General features: G+C 41.4%; 1 protein-coding gene across 1 annotated transcript in view; it reads left to right on the top strand.

The window, feature by feature from the left end:
- The window catches only part of TMEM132C (transmembrane protein 132C), a 594,252-nt gene that overhangs the window by 318,160 nt on the left and 254,831 nt on the right, over positions 1–21,261 (top strand). The window contains exon 3 of the mRNA XM_088482165.1: positions 17,982–18,128. Within this exon, the coding sequence (XP_088338291.1) occupies positions 17,982–18,128 (147 nt within the window). The remainder of the gene's footprint in view (positions 1–17,981; positions 18,129–21,261) is intronic.

The raw sequence follows: 21,261 nt of genomic DNA, 5'->3' as shown, positions 1-21,261 counted from the left end.
ACATGAGAATACAGCAAGATGTGACCAGCCCTCACAGTCATTGAAGTTTTCAACTTGAAGAGACACCGAAGGAACTGGTGCATATGAAAAACGTTGATATAACCCATAGCAATTAATAGGGCCATAATGTAGGGTGGTGCAAATAGTACAACCACCCAGGGTACAAGGCTGAGGAAAGATATATCTGCTTTCCATTTGCCCATGTCCAGACCTCCATATATACTGTACGGGTTGGGTAAGGGATGCCGGCATTCTGGATCTCAGCGGTCAGAATCCCAACACCGGCATCCCAACAGGGTTAGGATACCGACACCTGTTGGTCAGTATCCTAACCCTCCATCCCTGCTGCCTAAACCTAACCTCCCCCTGCACCCTAAACCTATCTCTCCCCCATTAGTGCCTAACCCTACCTCTAGTGACTAACCCTAACTCTGGTCCTACCCCCAGTACTCACGGTTGGGATGCTGGCACCGGTATTCTGACAGGTGTTGGGATTCCGGCGCTGGCATTCTAAGCACAGGCCAGGGTCAAATTTATAATGGGTGCAGGGTGTACGGTGCACACGGGCCCCTGGGTCCAGGAGGGCTCGTACCGCACGCTCTGCACCTATAATATACTTACCTCTCTGGAGTTCCACGGTGACGCCGGTGTCAGTCAGCACTGTAAAAAAAAAGGCAGGAAAACATTTTCTGTCGTTTTGCGCATGCGCTGTACAGGGAAAATGGCCACTGCGCCCAATTTCTGGTGACCTGCTCATGCGCTATAGACTCTGGGCACACTCTAGTGCCCTGAGTCTATAAGTGAGTTCCTGGCTGCGTGGCGCTCAGTGCGCTGCCTGCCGCCGGACTGAGAGGAGGGGGCCCGTGACGGGGACTGCAGACGGGCCCCCTCCTCTCTACAAATGCCCCTGGCATCGGCATCCCGGCTGTCGGTATTATGACTGCGTCCCATACTGTACAATCAATGAACCTAAACTCATATCTGCAAAACATGGATGAAAACACAGTAGTCAATACACCATCGGCCAAAATCCCTAGCACTTTCCATAGCCTGGAATAGAACATGAGGATTTACCAAGAATCATGTCTGCTAACATGATCGTAGATTGAGCAAACTTGTGACAAAATAGAAGTATCAAGGAGACATTAGTAAAAAATAATAATGGAAGTGTTAAAACGTTTTACATTAGTAAAAAAAAAGTGAGTGCTAGCAAGTGTTACATTGGTAAGAAGTGACAGTTAAAGTGTAAGATTAGTTCACTTTTGAGATGTGCGGATTCGGTTTTACTCAGTTCTGTTCACAAAAATTATTGCAAGTTCAGATTTATTTTATTGGCTATCCAAAACAGGTTATAACCGATAGCCAATAAGATGCCATTTTTGAGATCCGAACATATACAAGTAAAACCGAAACCCCACATCTCTAGTTCACTTACAATGATGCCACGAAGCAACCCAGCCACGCCAGCCCTGGGGGCCCCATGACCCAATCCCAAACCCATTCTTAATATTGACATATTATATAAATTTATACAGGACTTACCTATTCCATTATTTAAACATATTCTATATTGTGTATAGCACCTCCCACCTGTATATGGGCGTTTTTAATTAGCATGGTTCCTGCATTTTCAGTCTATATAATGGAATGGGCACTATCATACAGTAGGTAAGTTCTGTATACATTTATATAATATGTCAATATTTGTGATACTTCCATTGTTATTTATTACTAATGTAACACTTTTTAGCACCTAAGCGTTACATCTCACTTAAGTAACACTTTTTAACACTTTAACTATTACGTATCACTCACTGGTGGTGTTCTGCGGTGGTTTGTTTGTTTTGGCCCAAGGGGTCCCATGTTCTGGACTTGAACCTTAGGAATGTTAAGGACCCCCCCTGATGAGGTCATCTTGACGCAGTAGGTGGGCATGCATTTTTGACTAAACTTGTGCTAAGAACCTCATTTGTACTCCATGTTAAATTGAAGAGATTATTATAATGGTTCTGATTGTCAGCTTTCTTAGACAATGGGTATGAAGTCCATAGCCCGACACCAGCAGCCCGAAGGGAGAAGATGCCGACAGGGCAGGTAAGTACCTTATCCACACCCCTCTCCCCCCCTGACCCTAACCCCCCCCTTGCTGGTGCCTAACCCCAACCTCCCCCCGGTGGTGCCTAACCCTAACCCCCCCTTACCGCACCCTAAACCTAATCCTCCCAAGGGGGTGCCTAACCCTGATCTCCCACTAGGGGTGCCTAGCCCTAATTTCCCCCCCAAAACCTAACCCTCCCCTGCGGTTAATGCTAAGGATGCCCCGGACTTACCAAATTCGAGCTGGCGTCCTTCGGCGTTCCGGCATCAAGATTAAGATAGGCGTCGGTGTTTCAATGCCTATCTTAAGTCCCTTGTCGGGATTCGGATGTCGGTATTGCGGCAGCCGGTCTCATAACTACATCCCATTCTTAGTGCTTAGAGTGTCCACCTGCATTTTCCTTTTTCTGTGTGGTACCCGCGGTACCACTGTGAAAAACAATATTAACCATTTATTTACAACATTAATCCACTGCCTCCAGGGCTTCCAGGTGTTCAGCCCAGGTCTGATTAATGCTCGGGAGGGGGACCCCATTTTCTGGGGGGTCCCACTTTCTGTGGAACGCCAGCCGTGGGCTGACCAGTTTGGGGCTGGTTTACATTACATCAGAGGGACCCATCAGTGTCTCCCTGCTTTAGTGTTAGCCCCCCAGCTGGTTCAGCCCAATGCTGGTTAAAGGAAAATAGGGGGAAACCCAAGTAATTTTTTCCCTCCGATATTTCTCTACCATCTCAGGGTCAGAGCTCAGGACTAATTATGCTTTTTTTTGGGGGGGGGAGGGGAACTCCATGTAATTTAAAAAAAAAAAAATAACACTTTAATTATTCTCAGAAGACTGCACAGATTACTGTGATCTCTGCATTGCTTCTGTTAAACAAACTGCTGAAAGGCAGGTCTATTGTGTTCAGACCAAATATGACTGAACACACACACTTTCAAACACAATTCCATACATCACAATTCAGTCAAACACGTTTCTTAGTAAATTTTTAAGTTTGCAACAAACTCACTTGTGTCCTTGCGATGTCAAGCATGTGTAATACTCGGCCAGACAGAATTCTTAGTCAAGTGTCAGTGTTCAGATTAGCTGTGCAGTGTTACAGTACCCAGAGTCAGACTGGGGAATGAAGGGCCGAACAGAGGATTGCAATAGTAGGGACTCACTGAAGGGACATTACCATCTGCCAAAGTGGGTGTACCCAGTAGACAGAGAGGCGTGGCAATAATTTGTGCAAATAGATGAAGGAGGAGTTAATTAGCGATAGACCTCCAAAAAGCCAGAGAAAGTGTCCTGAATAATAAATAGACCCTACAGAGTGACAGTAATAAAAAATAATGTGTTTATAGATATGCCAATCCAGCTTTTAACTTTATGAGGAAGATATAAATTGAACTACTAAAAAGAATATAACTACTGAGTATCAATCCCGTTTTGAATATTTGTTATTTTAGATTTATTATTATTTTTACTTTAAAAGTGCTTACCCATGGAGTTGATGAGGGCTAAATTAATTGAGAGACTTTTTTCAAGCAATTACATTATTAAAGTACAATAGAACTTTAGAACAGTGATGGAGCTTAATAGATTCACACACCACAAGATAGGAATGAACAGAAACACAAGTCAGCAAAGTGCAAATCCACAGGGCAAAAATAAATAAACGGCACAAAAAACCCAGTAGACTGAACCCCTGAAAGGACAGCACATAGACTCCTCCACATGCCACTATTATGCCATCAGAATTCTCTGCATGTGACTGTTATGCCATTAGGCTCCTCCACATGCCACTAATATGCCATCAGACTCCTCTGCATGCCACTATTATGCCATCAGACTCCTCTGCATGCCACTATTATGCCATTAGACTCCTCTACATGCCACTATTATGCCATCAGACTCCTCCGCCTGCCATTATTATGCCATTAGATACCTCCACATTTAGTTACACAGATTAGAATAAACATGGTGATTAATTTCACACACACTGTTACAGTATGCCTAGCAGGGAAACTTCTATTCTGTCTAGACTTCCCAAGCCGAGGGCAGCCCTGTTTATGTTGTCTTTTGCCACAATTGTGTCTGGCACTATATGTAAATGGCTCTATAAAGCCCCTCCCTGGTGTACATCCATGTGTCCGAAAGGATTGAGATAACCACTTTCAGCGTCCATAAATGCTGAAACACCGTTTGGCAGGTTTTTAGATGTACCATCATTGCACAATCGAAACTTGCATCAGAACTATGTCAGATGCTGTTTATCCATCTGGATTTAGCCTACTACAATATGTGAATGGTTCTGAGTCTATGAATGCAACCACTATCAAGCGACATCAAACTCTACATGCTTCTATTTATCCACCCCCATCTTATCTCCCAGTCACTACCCAGGAATGCCCCATACATTTCTGCTACCGTGCATCTAAATTCCTACTGTGGCTCTGCACGAGAAAAATCGGGACACATGCAAGGTGAGGCTCAGATGCATGTGCAAGCGAAAATCGAATCTCCACTGCATCTGCCACTATATCCGACTCAGAATCAGGCCATAGTGTGGTATAGTATCGTGGGTTCAGATTGACCGTCTTCAATGTCGGGGTGAGCAAGTTGTTGCCCTATCAATTTATCTATGAAGAAGGTATGTACCACTGGGAAGTGGCAGCACGTTATGGTGTGGGTAGCTGCCAAGTCTGGCTGACAACCTAAGCATGGGTACCTGAACTGCTAGCAGAAATTGTGAGCACAAATTAAACTGGCAGGGCTCCCTGCTCTTTACTTTGCAACCTCTTGGCCCAGACCTCATCACCCCACTGCCCATTTAACCTACCCCCATCCAGAAAAGATATTTAAAAAAACGCACTTATATATATATATATATATATTTATATATAGATATTGCTATATATTTATATATATATTTTGATAATAAATAGAAGAAACATGGGGGCGACTCATAGAATTAAATACATTTTTAATAAGCTAACAGACAGTACAGGTAAACAGCTTGCGTACCACATGTGGCGGTCAAACACCACAAGTTCATCAGCTCGAGCCCTCTGACTAAGTCCTTGTGATGGTGACGAAACCGGTAGGGGCGTGGCATGGCTATTCCTGCTACGTTGTGAAGGAGATCCTTGCTGTGTCTGTGTGATACTGTACATGGTATTCATGACATATATGCTAATGAACTTGCAGTATTTGACTGCCACCTGTCTGTCTATTTGCTTATTAAAAATTTATTTTAATGCACTATGAGGCGCCCCCGTGTTCCTCTATTTATTAGCAATATCCCTTCCTGAGACGTGAATTTCTGTGTAAAGGGGAAGACGCAGACTTGACTTAAGAAGTTATTTGTGCATAAGACCAGCTGTGATATCATCTGAGCTTTTTCTTACAAGCAAACTCTATTGGGACAATTGTTCCTGGATTTCATTTTAAAAAGGACTGGTTAGCGCACAGACTTTTTGTTCTCATAGTTATATATATATTTATACAGCGGGTAAAATAAGTATTGACACATCAACATTTTTCTCAGTAAATATATTTGTAATGGGACTATTGTAATGAAATTTTCACCAATTGTCAGCAACAACCCATGCTATCCACACATGCAAAGAAATCAAACCATAGATGTCCATAAATTAAGTTATGTGTAATAATGTGAAATGATACAGGGAAAATGTATTGAACACATGAAGAAAGGGAGGTGCAAAAAGGCATGGAAGCCAAGACACCAGCTGAAATCTATCAGTAATTAGAAAGCCCATTGTCAGTGCAAATTAATATAAGCTGGTTCAGTCTTAACTGATGGCCTATAAAAAGGTGTCTCATTACCAAGAAACACAAGAAACATCTCATGATGGGTAAAAGCAAAGCGCTCTCTCAAGACGTTCGCAACCTTATTGTTGCAAAACATACTGATGGCATGGTTACAGAAGGATTTCTAAACTTATACTTATTTTACCCACTGTATAATATATATATATATATATATATAAACATACACTGATATGATGATAAGGAGGGTTCCCTGTATACTTAGTACTTAGTATACACTATTTTAGAGTAAAATGACCCCTTATACAGTACATAAAGTATATAGGGAAGCCTTAAATCTAGATATGGTACTTTGAATATAAAAAAATAATAGCTTTATGTGGCCAGCAGCATACATTCTTAATAGAAATCTTTTCCAGGGCAGTATTTTTAGCCTCCATTGCAACAGCAGCTCTTTGTTGTCTGGCAGGGGCGGAGCTTAGTCTCTGCATGAGAAATTGGACTGTTGGAGGTAAGGGGAAAGTGCACTGCACGGGGCTTCTGCCTGCACCCACCAAAAGTCACAGCACTGTCAGACTGGGACTGTCATGTTCTGACAGTGACCCATAAACAGAAAGGGGCGTGGCCACAATGCAGTGGGGCCCACTGGGGAATTACCCGATTCCCCAGCAGCCCAGTCCAAGCCTGACAGTACCTCTCTTTGTGCTGTGGTGCTGCAATGGTTTGTCACCCGAACAATCACCGATATAATGAGACTCTTCAAACAGTGGTACATGCTGAGTAATTCAGAGTCAGAATGAAGGGGTAAGCGGGTGTTGACCGGTTAGTGAGCCAATAACAAGCCATGAAGAAGACATCAGCAGGCAACCATTGATGGTGGGTAAACATTGTAAACTCACCATTGATGGAAAAGACATCTACCGTTGGACCAAAAATTCAATGGTGCCGATGTTTCATTTTCCGATCAGCATTTCTAGAAAACACCACAAAGTGTGAAACTCTTATGACTACCTCTTTTTCTGAACACCATTTTGACTCTTGTGAATATTACAAACATTAGTCATAAAACAAGCAAGTTTTTGCTTCTCTTTTTTTTCTATAACAAAATAAACATTTCAAAATGTCCGTTCATTTATTAGACCATATATAGCAGCTGTAAAAGGGAAACTTTCAAATAAAAAAGCATTTTGTTCTGACTGTATTCACGAGATGCCAATGATATCCTTATTGCATATAATTTTCGTTCCCCGTAATACTATTCACTTGACTTGTTGTTTATACTGTTTGCCTCTAACTGCACTGCCACTCTGCCATTGGTATAAAACAGATGTGGTTAACTAGAGTTGGGGGAATGGAAGTGGCTCAATCCAACACATATTCCATGCTTACAAGGATTCCCAATTACTTCAAGGAGTAGATTTATTAAGGGGCAGCTTGTCATGGCTGCGACTATGACCGATGGACTTAAATGCTTGGTTTAGCATTTATTACTATTGCCGCTATAAATGTATTTTCAAAGCCTCTGATGAGTGGCGGCTTGAACAACCCCCAAATATAAAACAAATGTGCTCCCCCTGTTCTTTCAATCAATACATTTTAACACTGTGTCTGTAAAATTATTAATGGAATACTGTAGAGCTGGTCATTTTTAAAACCTAGGTATAATTTTATGAACAAAAATATCCAGGAAAAGCAATTTAAATCATACTGTACATTTACTATTAAAATACAATGTTTTATCTGATTTCTGTTTTTTTACCATTGGTTTTGATCAATCTCATTTGTTATATTTATAAAAGGTTCCTGCCAGTAATAGCATTGTCACTTTCTATAATAAATTACCAATGTGATCAGTGAAGTGTATTAACAATACACATACAGAGTTTCCTTCCACCTTACATAATGCACCTTTTAGTAGTGCAGTATATAAAACAATTCACATAAAAGAGGAAAGACGCACCAACACACACGGCCCAAATGTAATAGCCTATTATATGTGGGCACCAACATGGTTTAGATGAAACAGCTTCTAGATTTAGAGTGGTAAATTGATATTTTAAATCTAGTGGCTAGAGTATATCATGAAAATCATGAGGGTACTCACAAATCACAGGCTATAACATTTGGGCTACAGAATAGTCATTAGTGCTAATTCATCAGTGTAATGGTGAGGTAAATGTGTACCCTTTAAGGCCCCTACACATTACATGATATTGCTAATGATTTGCCCGATTCCAATGCATCGGAACGACAAATCGTCAATATCGTGCAGTGTGTATGCACTACATTTTGTAGTGCTTGCTCTCGTGGGGTCATCAGCTGCATCACCTGATCTTTTGTACATGCAGGACGATCAGGTGATGCGGCTGATGATCCCATGCGGCGGGGGGGCGGCAGGTTGGGTGGTCGGGCACTGGATCGCCCAGTGTGTACAGACCGCCTGATATATTGGCCCATTGGCGCAGGGATCATGTGTCGCATCGCTGGGTACACAATCGTTAAGTGTGTACCCAGCTTGAGAGTGTTGCGCTTAGTTGAGTCAAACATCATCAGAGTGAAGCTTCAGTGGTATTGGTTTTGATTGGTTATCAGAGTTTAGTTGTTTTGATGTAATCTGTTGAAATCACTTCTCCATCAATTCATAAGCACCACCCAATTGAAAATTCACTGACGCATTTCTCCGCTAAGCTTTCATCAGAGGATTAATCTCTTTTTTTATATTCCAAGCTTTATTCACTATTGAGTGTATTTATTTTAAATAGTAAATCTTCTTTTGTCAAAGTTGCACATGTCAGGCAGGATTCACATTAACATTTAAGGTCAAACAGAATGGGAACATCAATAGAAAAAAGAAAAATATAATACTCACAACTGACTATTATTCCAACTGAATAATATATTGTATCTAGAACAAAAAAAGAAAAGCAAATGATAAATACTGTTAAGGAGGTGCACCAGGCATAAAAGGACAAACTACAACAACAACATTTTGGAAAAGATCCAAAATATAAAAAGACTATTACATATGGACACAAGCGGTAGTTCAAATTTAAAATGCACATGCAGTAGGAGTTGTTTGTATGAAACAGACATCTCCTTGCTGCATCTGCGATCCCAGCGTTGCGATCGAGATGGCGGCCTGCGATCACCATCGCAACAATTGCAACCATCGGTCATGATGGCTGCCCCTTTGGCCAGGCTGCAGTAGCTCATGTTTACTGCAACATGAGCAGGTCCTGGCAACTTGCGAGGCCAGGAAATTAACGTAAACCGACGCAGACCCTGGCCTCGACCCACCCGGAAAACTGGGACATCACTCCGCCATTTCTGCCCGCTCTGCCCCCCAAACACCACAGCCTGTCAATGGGAGGCACTGCGTTAGCTGAATAAGGCCCTTAGTAACTGAAGGCCATTGTCTCACTCTCTTGTAACACAGCTGCATTTCTTTCAATTGCCTACTCTCTGCTTCTTTGATTGTATGTTCTTTATCTTTCCTCCTTCTATTACAAAAAAAGAGGAAAACATATGCCAAAACATAGTGTAGTATTAGTGATAATTCAATGAATCCATGTTATATTGCAATAGCTGTGTATCTATAGAAATCATATATTTTTTTTAAAGGCTCAGGGGGTCATCAGTCATAAGTTCTTCAGGTGACAACGCTTCGATTGGACTGAAACCTTGGTTCTCGGACACTTGGTTATCACAGTTCAGTTGCTGTGATGTAATCTGCAGATTTTTTAATGATATTTTGAATTAAGATCTTCATCAATCCATAAGTACTATCCAATTCAAAATTTCACTGATGCCTTTGTCCATGCGGTTCCAGTAGAGGATGTGATTCTTTTTTTCTATTTCAAACTTTTGGCCTCATTAAGGGTGGGATGCACCAAACGGAAAATGCGGTAAAACCCCTGTTTACCGCATTTTCCGTATGCAGCAATCTCCTGGCCGCCGGGCTGCGATGCGGAGGGTAACGCCAACTATTGCTGGCGTTACCCTGTAGAAACCTATGGGCTTCTACCGTATCGCGCTGCCTATGAGGGAACCGATCGGATCCCTCCCAGCATACCCCGCGTCCGTCCCGTCACTGCGCATGCGCAGATGGACTCCCGGGTCATAAACCCGGAAGTCCACTGTGCAGGAGAGATCGCAAAGGACAGCTCTTATCGGAAGAGCTGTCCTTTGCTGTACAGATCGCATAGGTTAGTGCATATGCGATCTGTACAATGGCGGTGTCCGGCAGTGAGTATTACTGCATCCCGCCCTTAGTAACGAGTTTTATCACCAAAACGAGTGATAAATTTCACTGTGTATGATAAATGGTGCTCCAGCCAATCAGCTCCTAACTTTCATTTTTCTAACAGTTGACAGTTAGGAGCTGATTGGCTGGAGCACCACTTATCATACACAGTGCAATTTATCACTCATTTTGGTGATAAAACTCGTTACTAAATGGGGGCCTTTGTTCACTATCGAGTGTATTTAGTTTCAATAGTAAATTTTATTTTGTCAAATTTGCATATGTCATGCAGCATAAGCATCCGCATGCGGTTTGCCAACTGGCCTGAACTGAGGGTCACTGATTCACTCTCTGTTATTCTTTCTTAAGTTAGATGCATTTCTTTTAACTGCTACCCTTTGCTTCTGTATAACTGTCTGATCTTTATCTTGCCTGCTTTGTCTTTTTACTACAATTTCTATTAAACGCTTTCCTGTCATGGCTCTACTCCTGCATTGCCTGCTGCTCTCTTTCTGATATGTCCTGTAAGGCTTCATATCCATATGTACAGCCAGTTGTCTTCAACAAGTGTTTCACATGCGTTATCAATAGCATTGAATGTAAAGCTAGTGGTTTACCAGTCTTCGGGCCTGATTCAGAGATGGACACAATGCCAATGTCTATGCAGTTTAGCAATTATCGGTGGTCTGTGCATGCACCGGTGCTTGCAGTGAGGATTTTTTCTCAAAGTGGTTGACAGGCAGGGACCATTTATGGGTGGCATCGGCTCCGGTGTCTCAGTTCCTACTGCCGTTCTGCACGACCATGGGGTTACTCAGAAGGCCATTTATGCGCCTTTGAACGCAGTTGTTTGGATTTGCAATGCCGTCTCGATACAAATCCCGGCAGCTGCGACATTTGCATATTTTTACACACCCGCTGTTTACATAATCGTAGCTGCGGCATTTGCGTACATGCCTGAAGCAGGCACTTAGGAGCTAATTCAGACCCGGTCGTTAGCAGCCGCTCGCTCGTACACGGCCGATGTTAAGCAACCGTGCATGCATATGCTTCGTACTGCGCATGCACAAACTACTCAGAGCGATCGGAATCCAATCGCTCGCAAAGCAAAGACAGCCCAGTGTATTGAGTGACAAGAGAGGCCGTTTGTGGGTGGTACCAGGGTCAGGACACTAATAACGGGGGAGTGGAGGTGCAAGCGCAGGCGTGCCTGAGTGTTGCAACGCCGTTTATATGGAATGCATAATTAGCAGCCAGCGTCATAGTACACGTCACCAGCCTTTTTTTTCACAGAAATCCTCGCAGTGCTTGCGGTAAAGTAAGCCAACCACAAGTGCTGCGAGCCCTTCCGATGGTCCTCGATGTACCAATGTTTTACTACACTTCCTGGAGATGACGTGCGCTACTGAGCATCTCTACATGCGCTAATGGGTGTCTGCATACACAAAGTGAGCGCTCGCCCAGACAAAGTGGGCATACTTATGCGAGTGAGCGATCACATCTAAAGAGCGGCTCTGAATCAGGTCATTAGTTCTCAAATTCTAAATAAAATATTTTAAGTACATCTTAATTTTTTTTTAATATATATATATATTATTATTGAATGTATACATTTTAATTCATCACTTGATAGGAAAAAAAAATATTTATTAGTTGGGTGTTGAATGTACATATTATTAAATTATTTTTATTCCCCTATTTATGCAACTGATTATGTAATGTAATCAGTGTATATCACAAATATTGAGCAATGGAGGATTGGAAGGGGGGGTACCACTTGGGGAAAGATGGTACTTGATTGATTAGGGTGTTTCCCACAACATTGAAAGTCTTCTTTTCAAATTAACCATGGTCCAATATTATATTTTTTAAAATAAAGTGTGCATTGAACTAGGATTCATTTAATACCTAATTCTGATTGCATATTTACCAAATTTCTTTTGGCAGTAGATGGGTTCCGATGAGAGCCCTTGCTGGCGAAGAGCTGGAAGAAGTGTGGTAGCGTAAACCTATCACTCCTTCCTATTTCGGGTTCCTGGTGTACACTGCGTATGTGCTGCTGTCATTTTGCATTTTATTATTCAAACATACTAAGCAAACCAATATGGGGCATTGCACACTATAAAGTAATTGTATGGATATTAGAAAATATACATCTACACAAAGGTCAATTTTGAAAATGAACGATTTGCAACGCAAAATAACTTTGGACCTGCTGTGTGTCCTTATTCTGTGAGCACAGGTCTGTTGCGTGTAATGGCTGCTGTTGTGGAGTAGGAGAAGAGTTCCCAAGCAAAGGGGGAGGGGGCACAATGAAGGTATATTCAGTGCACCCTGCTTTATGGAATGGTGCACAAAGTAATTTCATTGTGGAGAAGGCACATTTTGTATGTTATTCCTTTCCATGCATGGAGCTACCTTGCTATGGGGCCTTCAAATACCTAGTTAGTTACGCCCCTCTTTCTATGCATAATTATTAAACCAAACCACCACAAAAAAGACTTGCATTTTAGTTTAGCTAAGTCTCATCCTAACCATTTATTGAGACATATCAGTTCCCAAGCACAGTAAAATAATAAATTACTTTAAAATGGGCAGTATGCCCTGAATGCTGCATGAGCCATTGAAATATGTAAAGTGCTGAGTCCCTTCCTGAACCCCTTTGGCTGTGAGGGCAGAATAACTAACACGATTGGGACCTCTAAAGTGCAAAATTCTTTTCTTTCTTCATCTATTACGGGTCAGGAAAAAGCAAAATTTTGCTCATGCTCTCGCTTTTATAATATAAATTCCAGTCTGTCTAGAACTGGAGCTGACTGAGGATCTGGGGAGTATATTTGTATTTACTCCTAATTTAAGCAGTGCACTGTACATGGGGACTGTTTACAGGGCATACTTGATATTATTTAGTAACGCCCTATGGAAGATCCATTACTGCTTCCAAACTACTTGAGCGTATTGTTTACAACTGCCTTACCACCTTCCTTTCCTCCCATTCCCTCCTTGACTCATTTCAATCTGGCTTCCGTTCTCTCCACTCCACCGAAACTGCCCTCACTAAAGTCAGCAATGACCTCCTTGCTGCCAAATCCAAGGGCCACTACTCTCTGCTCATTCTCCTTGACCTCTCTGCTGCATTTGACACTGTAGACCACCTTCTCCTCCTGCAAATCCTTCACTCTCTTGGTCTACGTGGCATTGCCCTCTCCTGGCTTTCCTCCTACCTCCTTGATCGTTCCTTCTCTGTGTCCTCTCATGACTCCTCTTCTCCCCCACTTCCACTAACAGTAGGAGTTCCCCAAGGTTCTGTTCTTGGACCTCTCCTTTTCTCGCTATACACATCCTCTTTAGGTGAACTCATTAACTCCTTTGACCTCCAATATCATCTCTATGCTGATGATACTCAAATTTACCTTTCCACCCCTGAGCTCTCCCCCTAGCTCCTTACCCGTATCTCCAATTGTCTCTCTGCTGTCTCTTCATGGATGTCCCAGCGCTTTCTTAAACTTAACATGTCTAAGACTGAGCTGATCATCTTCCCACCCTCTTCCACTACCTCACTTCCCACAATTTCATTATCTATTGATGGCACAACTATCTCCTCTAGCCCCAAAGTGCGCTGCCTTGGAGTTATCCTAGACTCCTCCCTCTCATTTAAACCACACATTCAGCACCTCTTGCAGTCCTGCCATCTCCACCTACAAAATATCTCCAGGATTAGACCCTTCCTCACCCAGGATGCCACTAAAACCCTCATACACTCACTGGTCATCTCCAGATTGGACTACTGTAACCTTCTCCTAGCTGACCTCTCAGTCTCTCACCTCTCTCCACTACAATCAGTTCTCAATGCTGCTGGTCGGCTCATCTTCCTCTCCAGATGTTCTACATCTGCTTCCCCTCTCCTTCAAGCCCTACACTGGCTCCCCTTTCCCTTCAGATGCCAATTCAAGGTTCTTACACTCGTCTACAAAGCCCTCACCCAATCCTCTCCCACATACATTTCTGACCTTCTCTCCCCTCACACTCCCGCCCGTCCACTTTGCTCATCTAATGCATGCCGCTTCTCTTGCCAACTGATTACTTCCTCCCACTCCCGCATCCAAGATTTTGCCCGTGCTGCTCCCTACCTTTGGAATGCTCTTCCTCTCCCATCAGACTCTCCACCTCTCTACATATCTTCAAACGGGCTCTCAAGACCCACTACTTCATCAAGGCCTTCCAGCTCTCATCCTAACCCACCTCTTGCTCTTTCCTCACTATCTTGCCCTTCTGTGTCACACCTGTCTGTCTGCCCCTCCCCTTTAGAATGTAAGCTCTCACGAGCAGGGACCTCTTCCCTCATGTGCTTCTCTTTACATTTTTTTCGACTCTTTTCTCCCTATTAGGGCATCTAACACATGACTGCCAACTCCCTGCTGCTTATTGTGAGTGTCTAACTGCTATTGGAGCAATGTATATAAATTGTGTCCTTGTCCTGCACTATAATGTACTGTAAGTTACTTGTTTCTTGTTCACTTGTTAGGTCTATGTACTATGTAAGGCGCTGCGGAACACTTGTGGCGCCATATAAATAAAGGATAATAATAATAATAATAATAATAATAATAATAATAATAATAATACTGACTGTATGCAAAGTGGGAGATGCGGGGGCTTTGGTGCAGCCAATCGTGCCCTCACGGCTTGCCCCTTAGTGCTCAATGCAGCAATTTGCATCATAGGGGCAGGGCCAATTAACGCAATTCACAGCAAATCATGTTAAGTGCCAGACCACCCACTTCACTTGGGAAAGTGGGTGGATCCAAGAGGCTGGTTTGCTATCTGAGGAAAGCAGAGAGATACTCGAAAATATGTGTCACTCTCTGACTTTACGAGAGCGTAGGCAGCTGTGTTTATAGGATGAGTGTGCTATAAATACACTTCTCTAAATGGGTCCCATTTGGTGGAAAAGTACATTTTTATCTTCACTGTAATGAAAAGCTTCATAAATGTAGTTACAGCAATCCTGATTTCCCCTCAATATCCTGATTTATTTAAGCCTGTAAGGCTAAACTGAGCTACAGAGACAAAGTTTCATGTGACATTTACACTTTTGCAGAGTGCACCTGTTAACATTTTCATTGCTCCATAGACCAACCAGTGCATTTCCCTTTGTTATGTTTGTGGTTATCACCTCCCACCATCTCTTGAAAAAATGTTGAAATTGTGTCTTGCCCAGCTCACCCCTGGCTACAGCACGGAATCTCTAACTGCTGTTTTCAGTTGTTCGCCAGGAGGCAGAGTTCCCAAAGAAGAATATAGGTGGATCAACCAGAAAAGTGATTGGTCATTACAATGAGAAGTGTGCTCTGCGCCCTTTGCTCCTGTGCAACAAAATCCTCTGCAACATCAGAGATCAGCTGTTCCCCAATTTTGTAGCAGAGCTGCGTTGTACTGTAGTTAAGAAAGAATGAATACGTATGGCACTACTCCTCTCCAAAAGAACATGGTGGCAGCGTAGGGCCTTCTGTACATCAGTACATAGAGCCCTTAGTAAATAAAGCACATAAGTAATAATGCAAGTAATTGCTCAAAATCTTAACTAAGGCCCATATTCAATATTGGAGCGAAAAGTCCATGCACATCGGAGCTTTTCTGGGGATAAAGTATCGGACGCGTGCCCGCTTTATCCCCGTATTCAATTTGGAGCCAGCGAAAACAGGAGCCTGCGGAAAGGTGAGTATCGGGAAAAATAGGGGAATTTTGGGGAATTCATCCTGGGACCCCCCTAATGATGCCCAGACATGGGGGATTACTGTGGGTACCCCCATTTAGCCCTGCAGAATGTGTTCTGCATTTTTAAATAGTTGCGGCAGGTATTTTTTTCCCGACATTGAAGAAGTGATGCAGAAGAGCACTTATTTTTTTTTTTTTCGTTTTTAAAAGTGTTCCCATCAAATTTGGGGTACATGAAAATGGGTACTAGTATATTTTTAAGTCCCTAAACTAATTTTTAAAAAATTCAGCAAAATGCACCTGCCGCATACTTACAGAATACCCCTGAACCTATTTCGCTATTTTTAAACACTGTTCCCCATTTTTTTTTTTTACCCCAAAATTAAAAAAAAAATTGGGGGGTGTCCCTATTTTTATTTTTTTTTGCTTTTTTTGACACAGTTCATTTTTAGTGGCTATTCCAGGGGTGCAGGCTATTTTTTTTTAAAAGCCTGCACCCCTAAACCCCAATTCTGAATTTTTTTTTGCCATGTAAAACATGGTGAAAACTTATTGATTACGGGATAATTGAAACATGCGAAAATGACGTCATGAATACGGGCCTAGGTCTTAAATAAATTTCATGAATTCACTATTACATATCTTTGTATTTCATCCAGATTATTATTATCATTATTATTATTAATATTATTACTATTATTATTATTATTATTATTGTTGTTGTTATTAATATCCTCCCTTATTTATAAGAAATTACATATTACACAGGGCTGTAAATGACACAAACTTATTTCATATAATGGCATGAACCAAAATGTAAAGATGGCACTGCACAGGACCAAGGCCTCAAAGCTGGGAAGGGGCGTGGCCAAGAGGTTGTGTCTAATACCCACCAGGTGCTGTTATTGGAGGATTGATAATTCCTCCTAACAAGCACAGTCCCCCACAGTGGCCCTGAGCTGGGTACTTGGTATGCTCCCCTGGTCCTGCTCAAATGACCAATCTAAGAGGTGGGGAGGACAATTGGTTCATTAGGTAGCAGAATATCTATTGTAGTTGTCGTGGGGAGAGTGTGTGTGGGTATTGTAAGGCAGCAACATTATCTGATAAAAATAATAAAGCAGTCATTGATGAATGACATGTCTGTGCAGCTACCAGTGGTGCGCCAGTGTTGAAATTGAGGCCTTCATTTATATTTGTGGCATGTTTGTTATTTGGGAGGTAACACAGAGCTTACTTAAATGCAGCCACCTGTATCTGCCACCTGCATGCTACTATATAAATTATTATCTTAAGTTTGGCAACAGTAAAGACCATTTCTTGACATTCTTATTTATAGAATTATGTATTATAAAGGAGAGAAGGTCAAACATTTTAGACCTTGAGCTGTTCTGAGTGCATTCATGTAAATTCTTAGGATTTGCATTGTTTTACATAGACTGCTGTTCACCAAAGGCTTCCTAAGTCATTCAGAATGCTTAAAGCAAATAGTTAATATGTATGCGGCTGGTCAGCTGCAATAAGAGAACCAATGTTTACATCAAGTAGTCGCTGCACTTATCGAGGAACATCATTTGATGCTCATACATATAAAATATTTATATATTGTTTTGAATGTCATGTATTCCTGCATGTTACATGGTATGTGTACTAACCACAGATCGGTTTACATACAAAGATTGTAACAATGGCAGTCTGCTGTGCACTGGAGGAAACATACGTGTTGTTTCTTCGAATAATTAAGCATTTCTCTGGGGAAATCTGTGCATGCGAATGTTCATTATTTGGATATGCATAAATAATAAACAGTATGCACTCAATATTTAATGATACTCTATGTGTATCGTGTGTGTGTGTGTATACATACATTCTTTGTAAGTAGCATTTAAAATAATTCCAAATACCAAAATGGATTAGGAAACAGTAAATGGCTATTTCTTTTTTCCCTTTTCTTGGTAAATTAAAAAATTCTCTGTGATTATTGACAGATCATCATGTTTACATTTGCAGGATCCTATAGTAATAGACAGTGAATTAATCCACATGTCATTGGTTCTTAGGCTGGCAAATATTAAATAAGTTGAGATGGCCTTCCAAGTTATGCCTGTCAAAAATAAATCAATGTAATGTTGTATCTGTCAACACAGGGCCAAGGTGAAGAAAGGTGTTAACATTCTGAATGTGAAGATCAGTGATGTACGGCAGTGGGATGTTAAGCAAGAACTGGGGAATGGCGGCAAACACTCTACCACAACAGTTACGTGTCAGAGACTTGGACCGAGCCCTCGTAACAGGTACAACACTAATCCGCATGTGTGCCGCCTATCATTTCCTCATAGCATAACTGCGAAACCAAAAATGCTTACAGGATACAGTATATTAATTTCCAGGGTAGGCTATAAAATGAATTGGCTTCTATTGTCCCTGACCATACATTTTCACAATGGAAGCACATTACCCTCTTCTGCTGCATCTGTGTCTTTCTTTTAAAGCCATCTGTTTCAGTCAATTATTGCATTTGTAGTTTTGCTTTTTGCTTCAAAGTAACGACATAACTGTGTCTAACATATAAATTATAATGGCTTCATATAACCAACTTGCCAATTGTTTTAGGTGATGTGTCCCATAAGAATCTCTAACGCAATTACTGGGCCTTACAGTATTGAACTATTTAGCAGACACAGGGCCGTAACTTGGAGTATGCGACATGTCCCGCTGCATAGAGCGCAGGGCTCTTTCTTCTGGCTAGCAGGTTGCCAGCAGGGGTCCTTATGATGCTACAGGGAGACAACCTGTCGGGTATACAGCTACCCGTAGTGTCTTCTAGACGCTCCAGGCACTGCCGTGCTTCCGGGTGCTGTCTGGCCCCGCTTCTATGCATAACGTCATGATGTCATATGCAAAGAGGGCGGGGGCAGCACATGCCACATTAAAGCCCTGTTACGGCACTGAACAGAAAATTTTACTTTGACTAACAGTTTACCAATTGATCAATGCTTGACCATTTAGTGAGGTTACTAGTAAAAAGCAGTTTTAAAGTTGAACTCTAGTCAACTGGGTTAAATAGTCTGATTCTATTAAGTTGAAATTTGAAAGGAGCTGTGTGAGGTTTCCAGGAAGGGGGAGGGGGGGGGGAGGGTCTGGTGAACTATGATTCTTTATCTTACTACTTGTTATTATCATTGATTTGCAAGGTGCCACAAAGCACCACAATTCCAGTGAGGAAGAACAGCACTTACTTAAAACAAGGACATACAATGTAGACAAAATAAATACAGACATGAGAACAAAGGGTAGGGAGAACCCTGCTCTTTAGAGAGATTACATTTTAATTAGAAGAGGATTGTGGGTAGTGTAGGTTAAAGTAGAGTAAGTAGATGGGCTTAAGAGAGTGTTTAAAGAATTCAAAGCTGTGGCCGAGTTTGATTGGACGTGGTAACGCCCCTCCTTCCCTTACATGTTCTTTATTATGCTTCCCCAGTCCAATAGTTAACTTACTCGCCTTCTTCTTGATCGTCACTCTTCTGCTGGTTCCTCTCCCCTTACAAGCAATGTCACTACATCATGTCCATGAAGCTGCCTGGAACCGATATCACCATGGAGCAGGAAACCAGGTGCCTCTTCCGGCCCTGCCCCTCATCACACAGTGCTAATGCTGGAGCGCATGGCGATCTGATCGCACTACCTTCGCTGAGCTGTACAGCATGCAGTAGGGAATGCGTCTGTTCACAATACTACAAAATATTGTTCAAGTGAATTTACATCTCTGCATTCTCTGACTTTGAGTCTCAGAGGAAAGCACAAAAAACTTAGTTAGAAAAGTTTGGGCCCCTCAACGTTTGTGGCCCAAGGTAGTTGTCTTGGGTGTCTAGGCCCTAAAACGTGGCCTGCTCGTTAGATGAAAAAATATTCACAAATATAGCAAAACATGATATGTTCTCATTAAGCTGTAACATCTGATTATTTTCTGATCTATAAATATATGTGAGTAATTGAGGCTGTAGTTTACCACATAACTGCCAAATGATTATCCATTTATCTCAAAAACAAAAATCTAACACCTTCTATATGTCTATTATGATTTTCCTTCACACATTGAATGCTGCATATGTGTAATCCAAATACTGTGTACTACAGTGTATAATATACCTCCACTACAGTAGGGTTCCAGGTGGGCCCCATTAGGTATTAAATTAATTTAGGAGGTGAACAAAGACCACTGTGTCTCCCCTCATGATCTTTATAAGAGTATCAGATTTTTATTACAAACGTAATGCTGTTTTACAGGACGTAATGCGATGCCTATAATAGAGTGAAGGCTAATACACTTCACAATTTAAAAATACTTTAGGGAGACAAAATGGTAGTTGAAGTTTAAAATGGCCATAATGGCATAATCAGATAGAAGCAAGGTTTACTGCTGAAAGGAAAAATAATTATAGGCAAATACTGTGGTTCTATTAAAAACATATTTCTGTATTTCTAAGAATTTCTGCTATATGCAATAAAAACAAGTATTGTAGGTTTGTACACAGTTATATCACATTTTTCCATGGTTATTCTAATGCTTGATAAAAAAAAAAATAGCAAATATGAAAACAACAATTTTATGTTTATGTGAACAACAAAGGCATTACGGGTACTTAAGATATTCATACCAAGAGCACAACCCCCAAGAGATAAGGTGTAATGTTCCCCAATTTTTAGTAACAAATATAGCACAGAGCAATCACAGCAGCATTTACATAATGTCTAATTAACCCATGAAAAATGGTAAGCACTGATTATGCAAATTAGAGCTAATGTTCTAATTACCATCAACTGCATTAGCCCATTTAACTGGTTCTCTTATGTTTATTAAGTAAAGATGAGATTGCATTTCATGTTCTTTTATTTAGGGAATTAGCAAGGATTAGGCCAGTCAGGGTAGTAAAACTACAGCGCCCTAAGCCCACAGCCATTTCTGGTTTATTCAGTTTGACAAATAAAAACATTTTATCTCATTAGTTAATACTAATTACATTTCATTTTTAACATGTTTCCCACTGGAGCATATTCATGATGGTGGAGAGGGAGAAAGACGTCTTTCACAATGATAAGCTATAGACACTTGACTAGGACACAGTTACACAGCATAGTATTCTCTTTGGCTTATATGAAAAAAGTGATATTAAAATGTAGTACAGGTTGAGTCTCCGATATCCAAAATGCTAGGGACCAGGGGTATTTTGGATAACAGGATATTCCGTATTTTGGAATATTTGCATACCATAATGAAATATCTTGGGAATGGGACCCCAATATACAAACAGAATGCATTTATGTGTTATATACACCTTATACACACAGCCTGCAGGTAATTTTATACAATATTTTCAATAATTTTGTGGCTCAAACAAAGTTTGTGTACATACATAAAATTCAATT

This window comes from Taudactylus pleione, unplaced genomic scaffold (assembly GCF_031769625.1).
Source record: "Taudactylus pleione unplaced genomic scaffold, aTauple2 ptg000282l, whole genome shotgun sequence".
NCBI lineage: Eukaryota > Metazoa > Chordata > Amphibia > Anura > Myobatrachidae > Taudactylus > Taudactylus pleione.
This window is presented reverse-complemented; position numbering and strand designations above follow the sequence as displayed.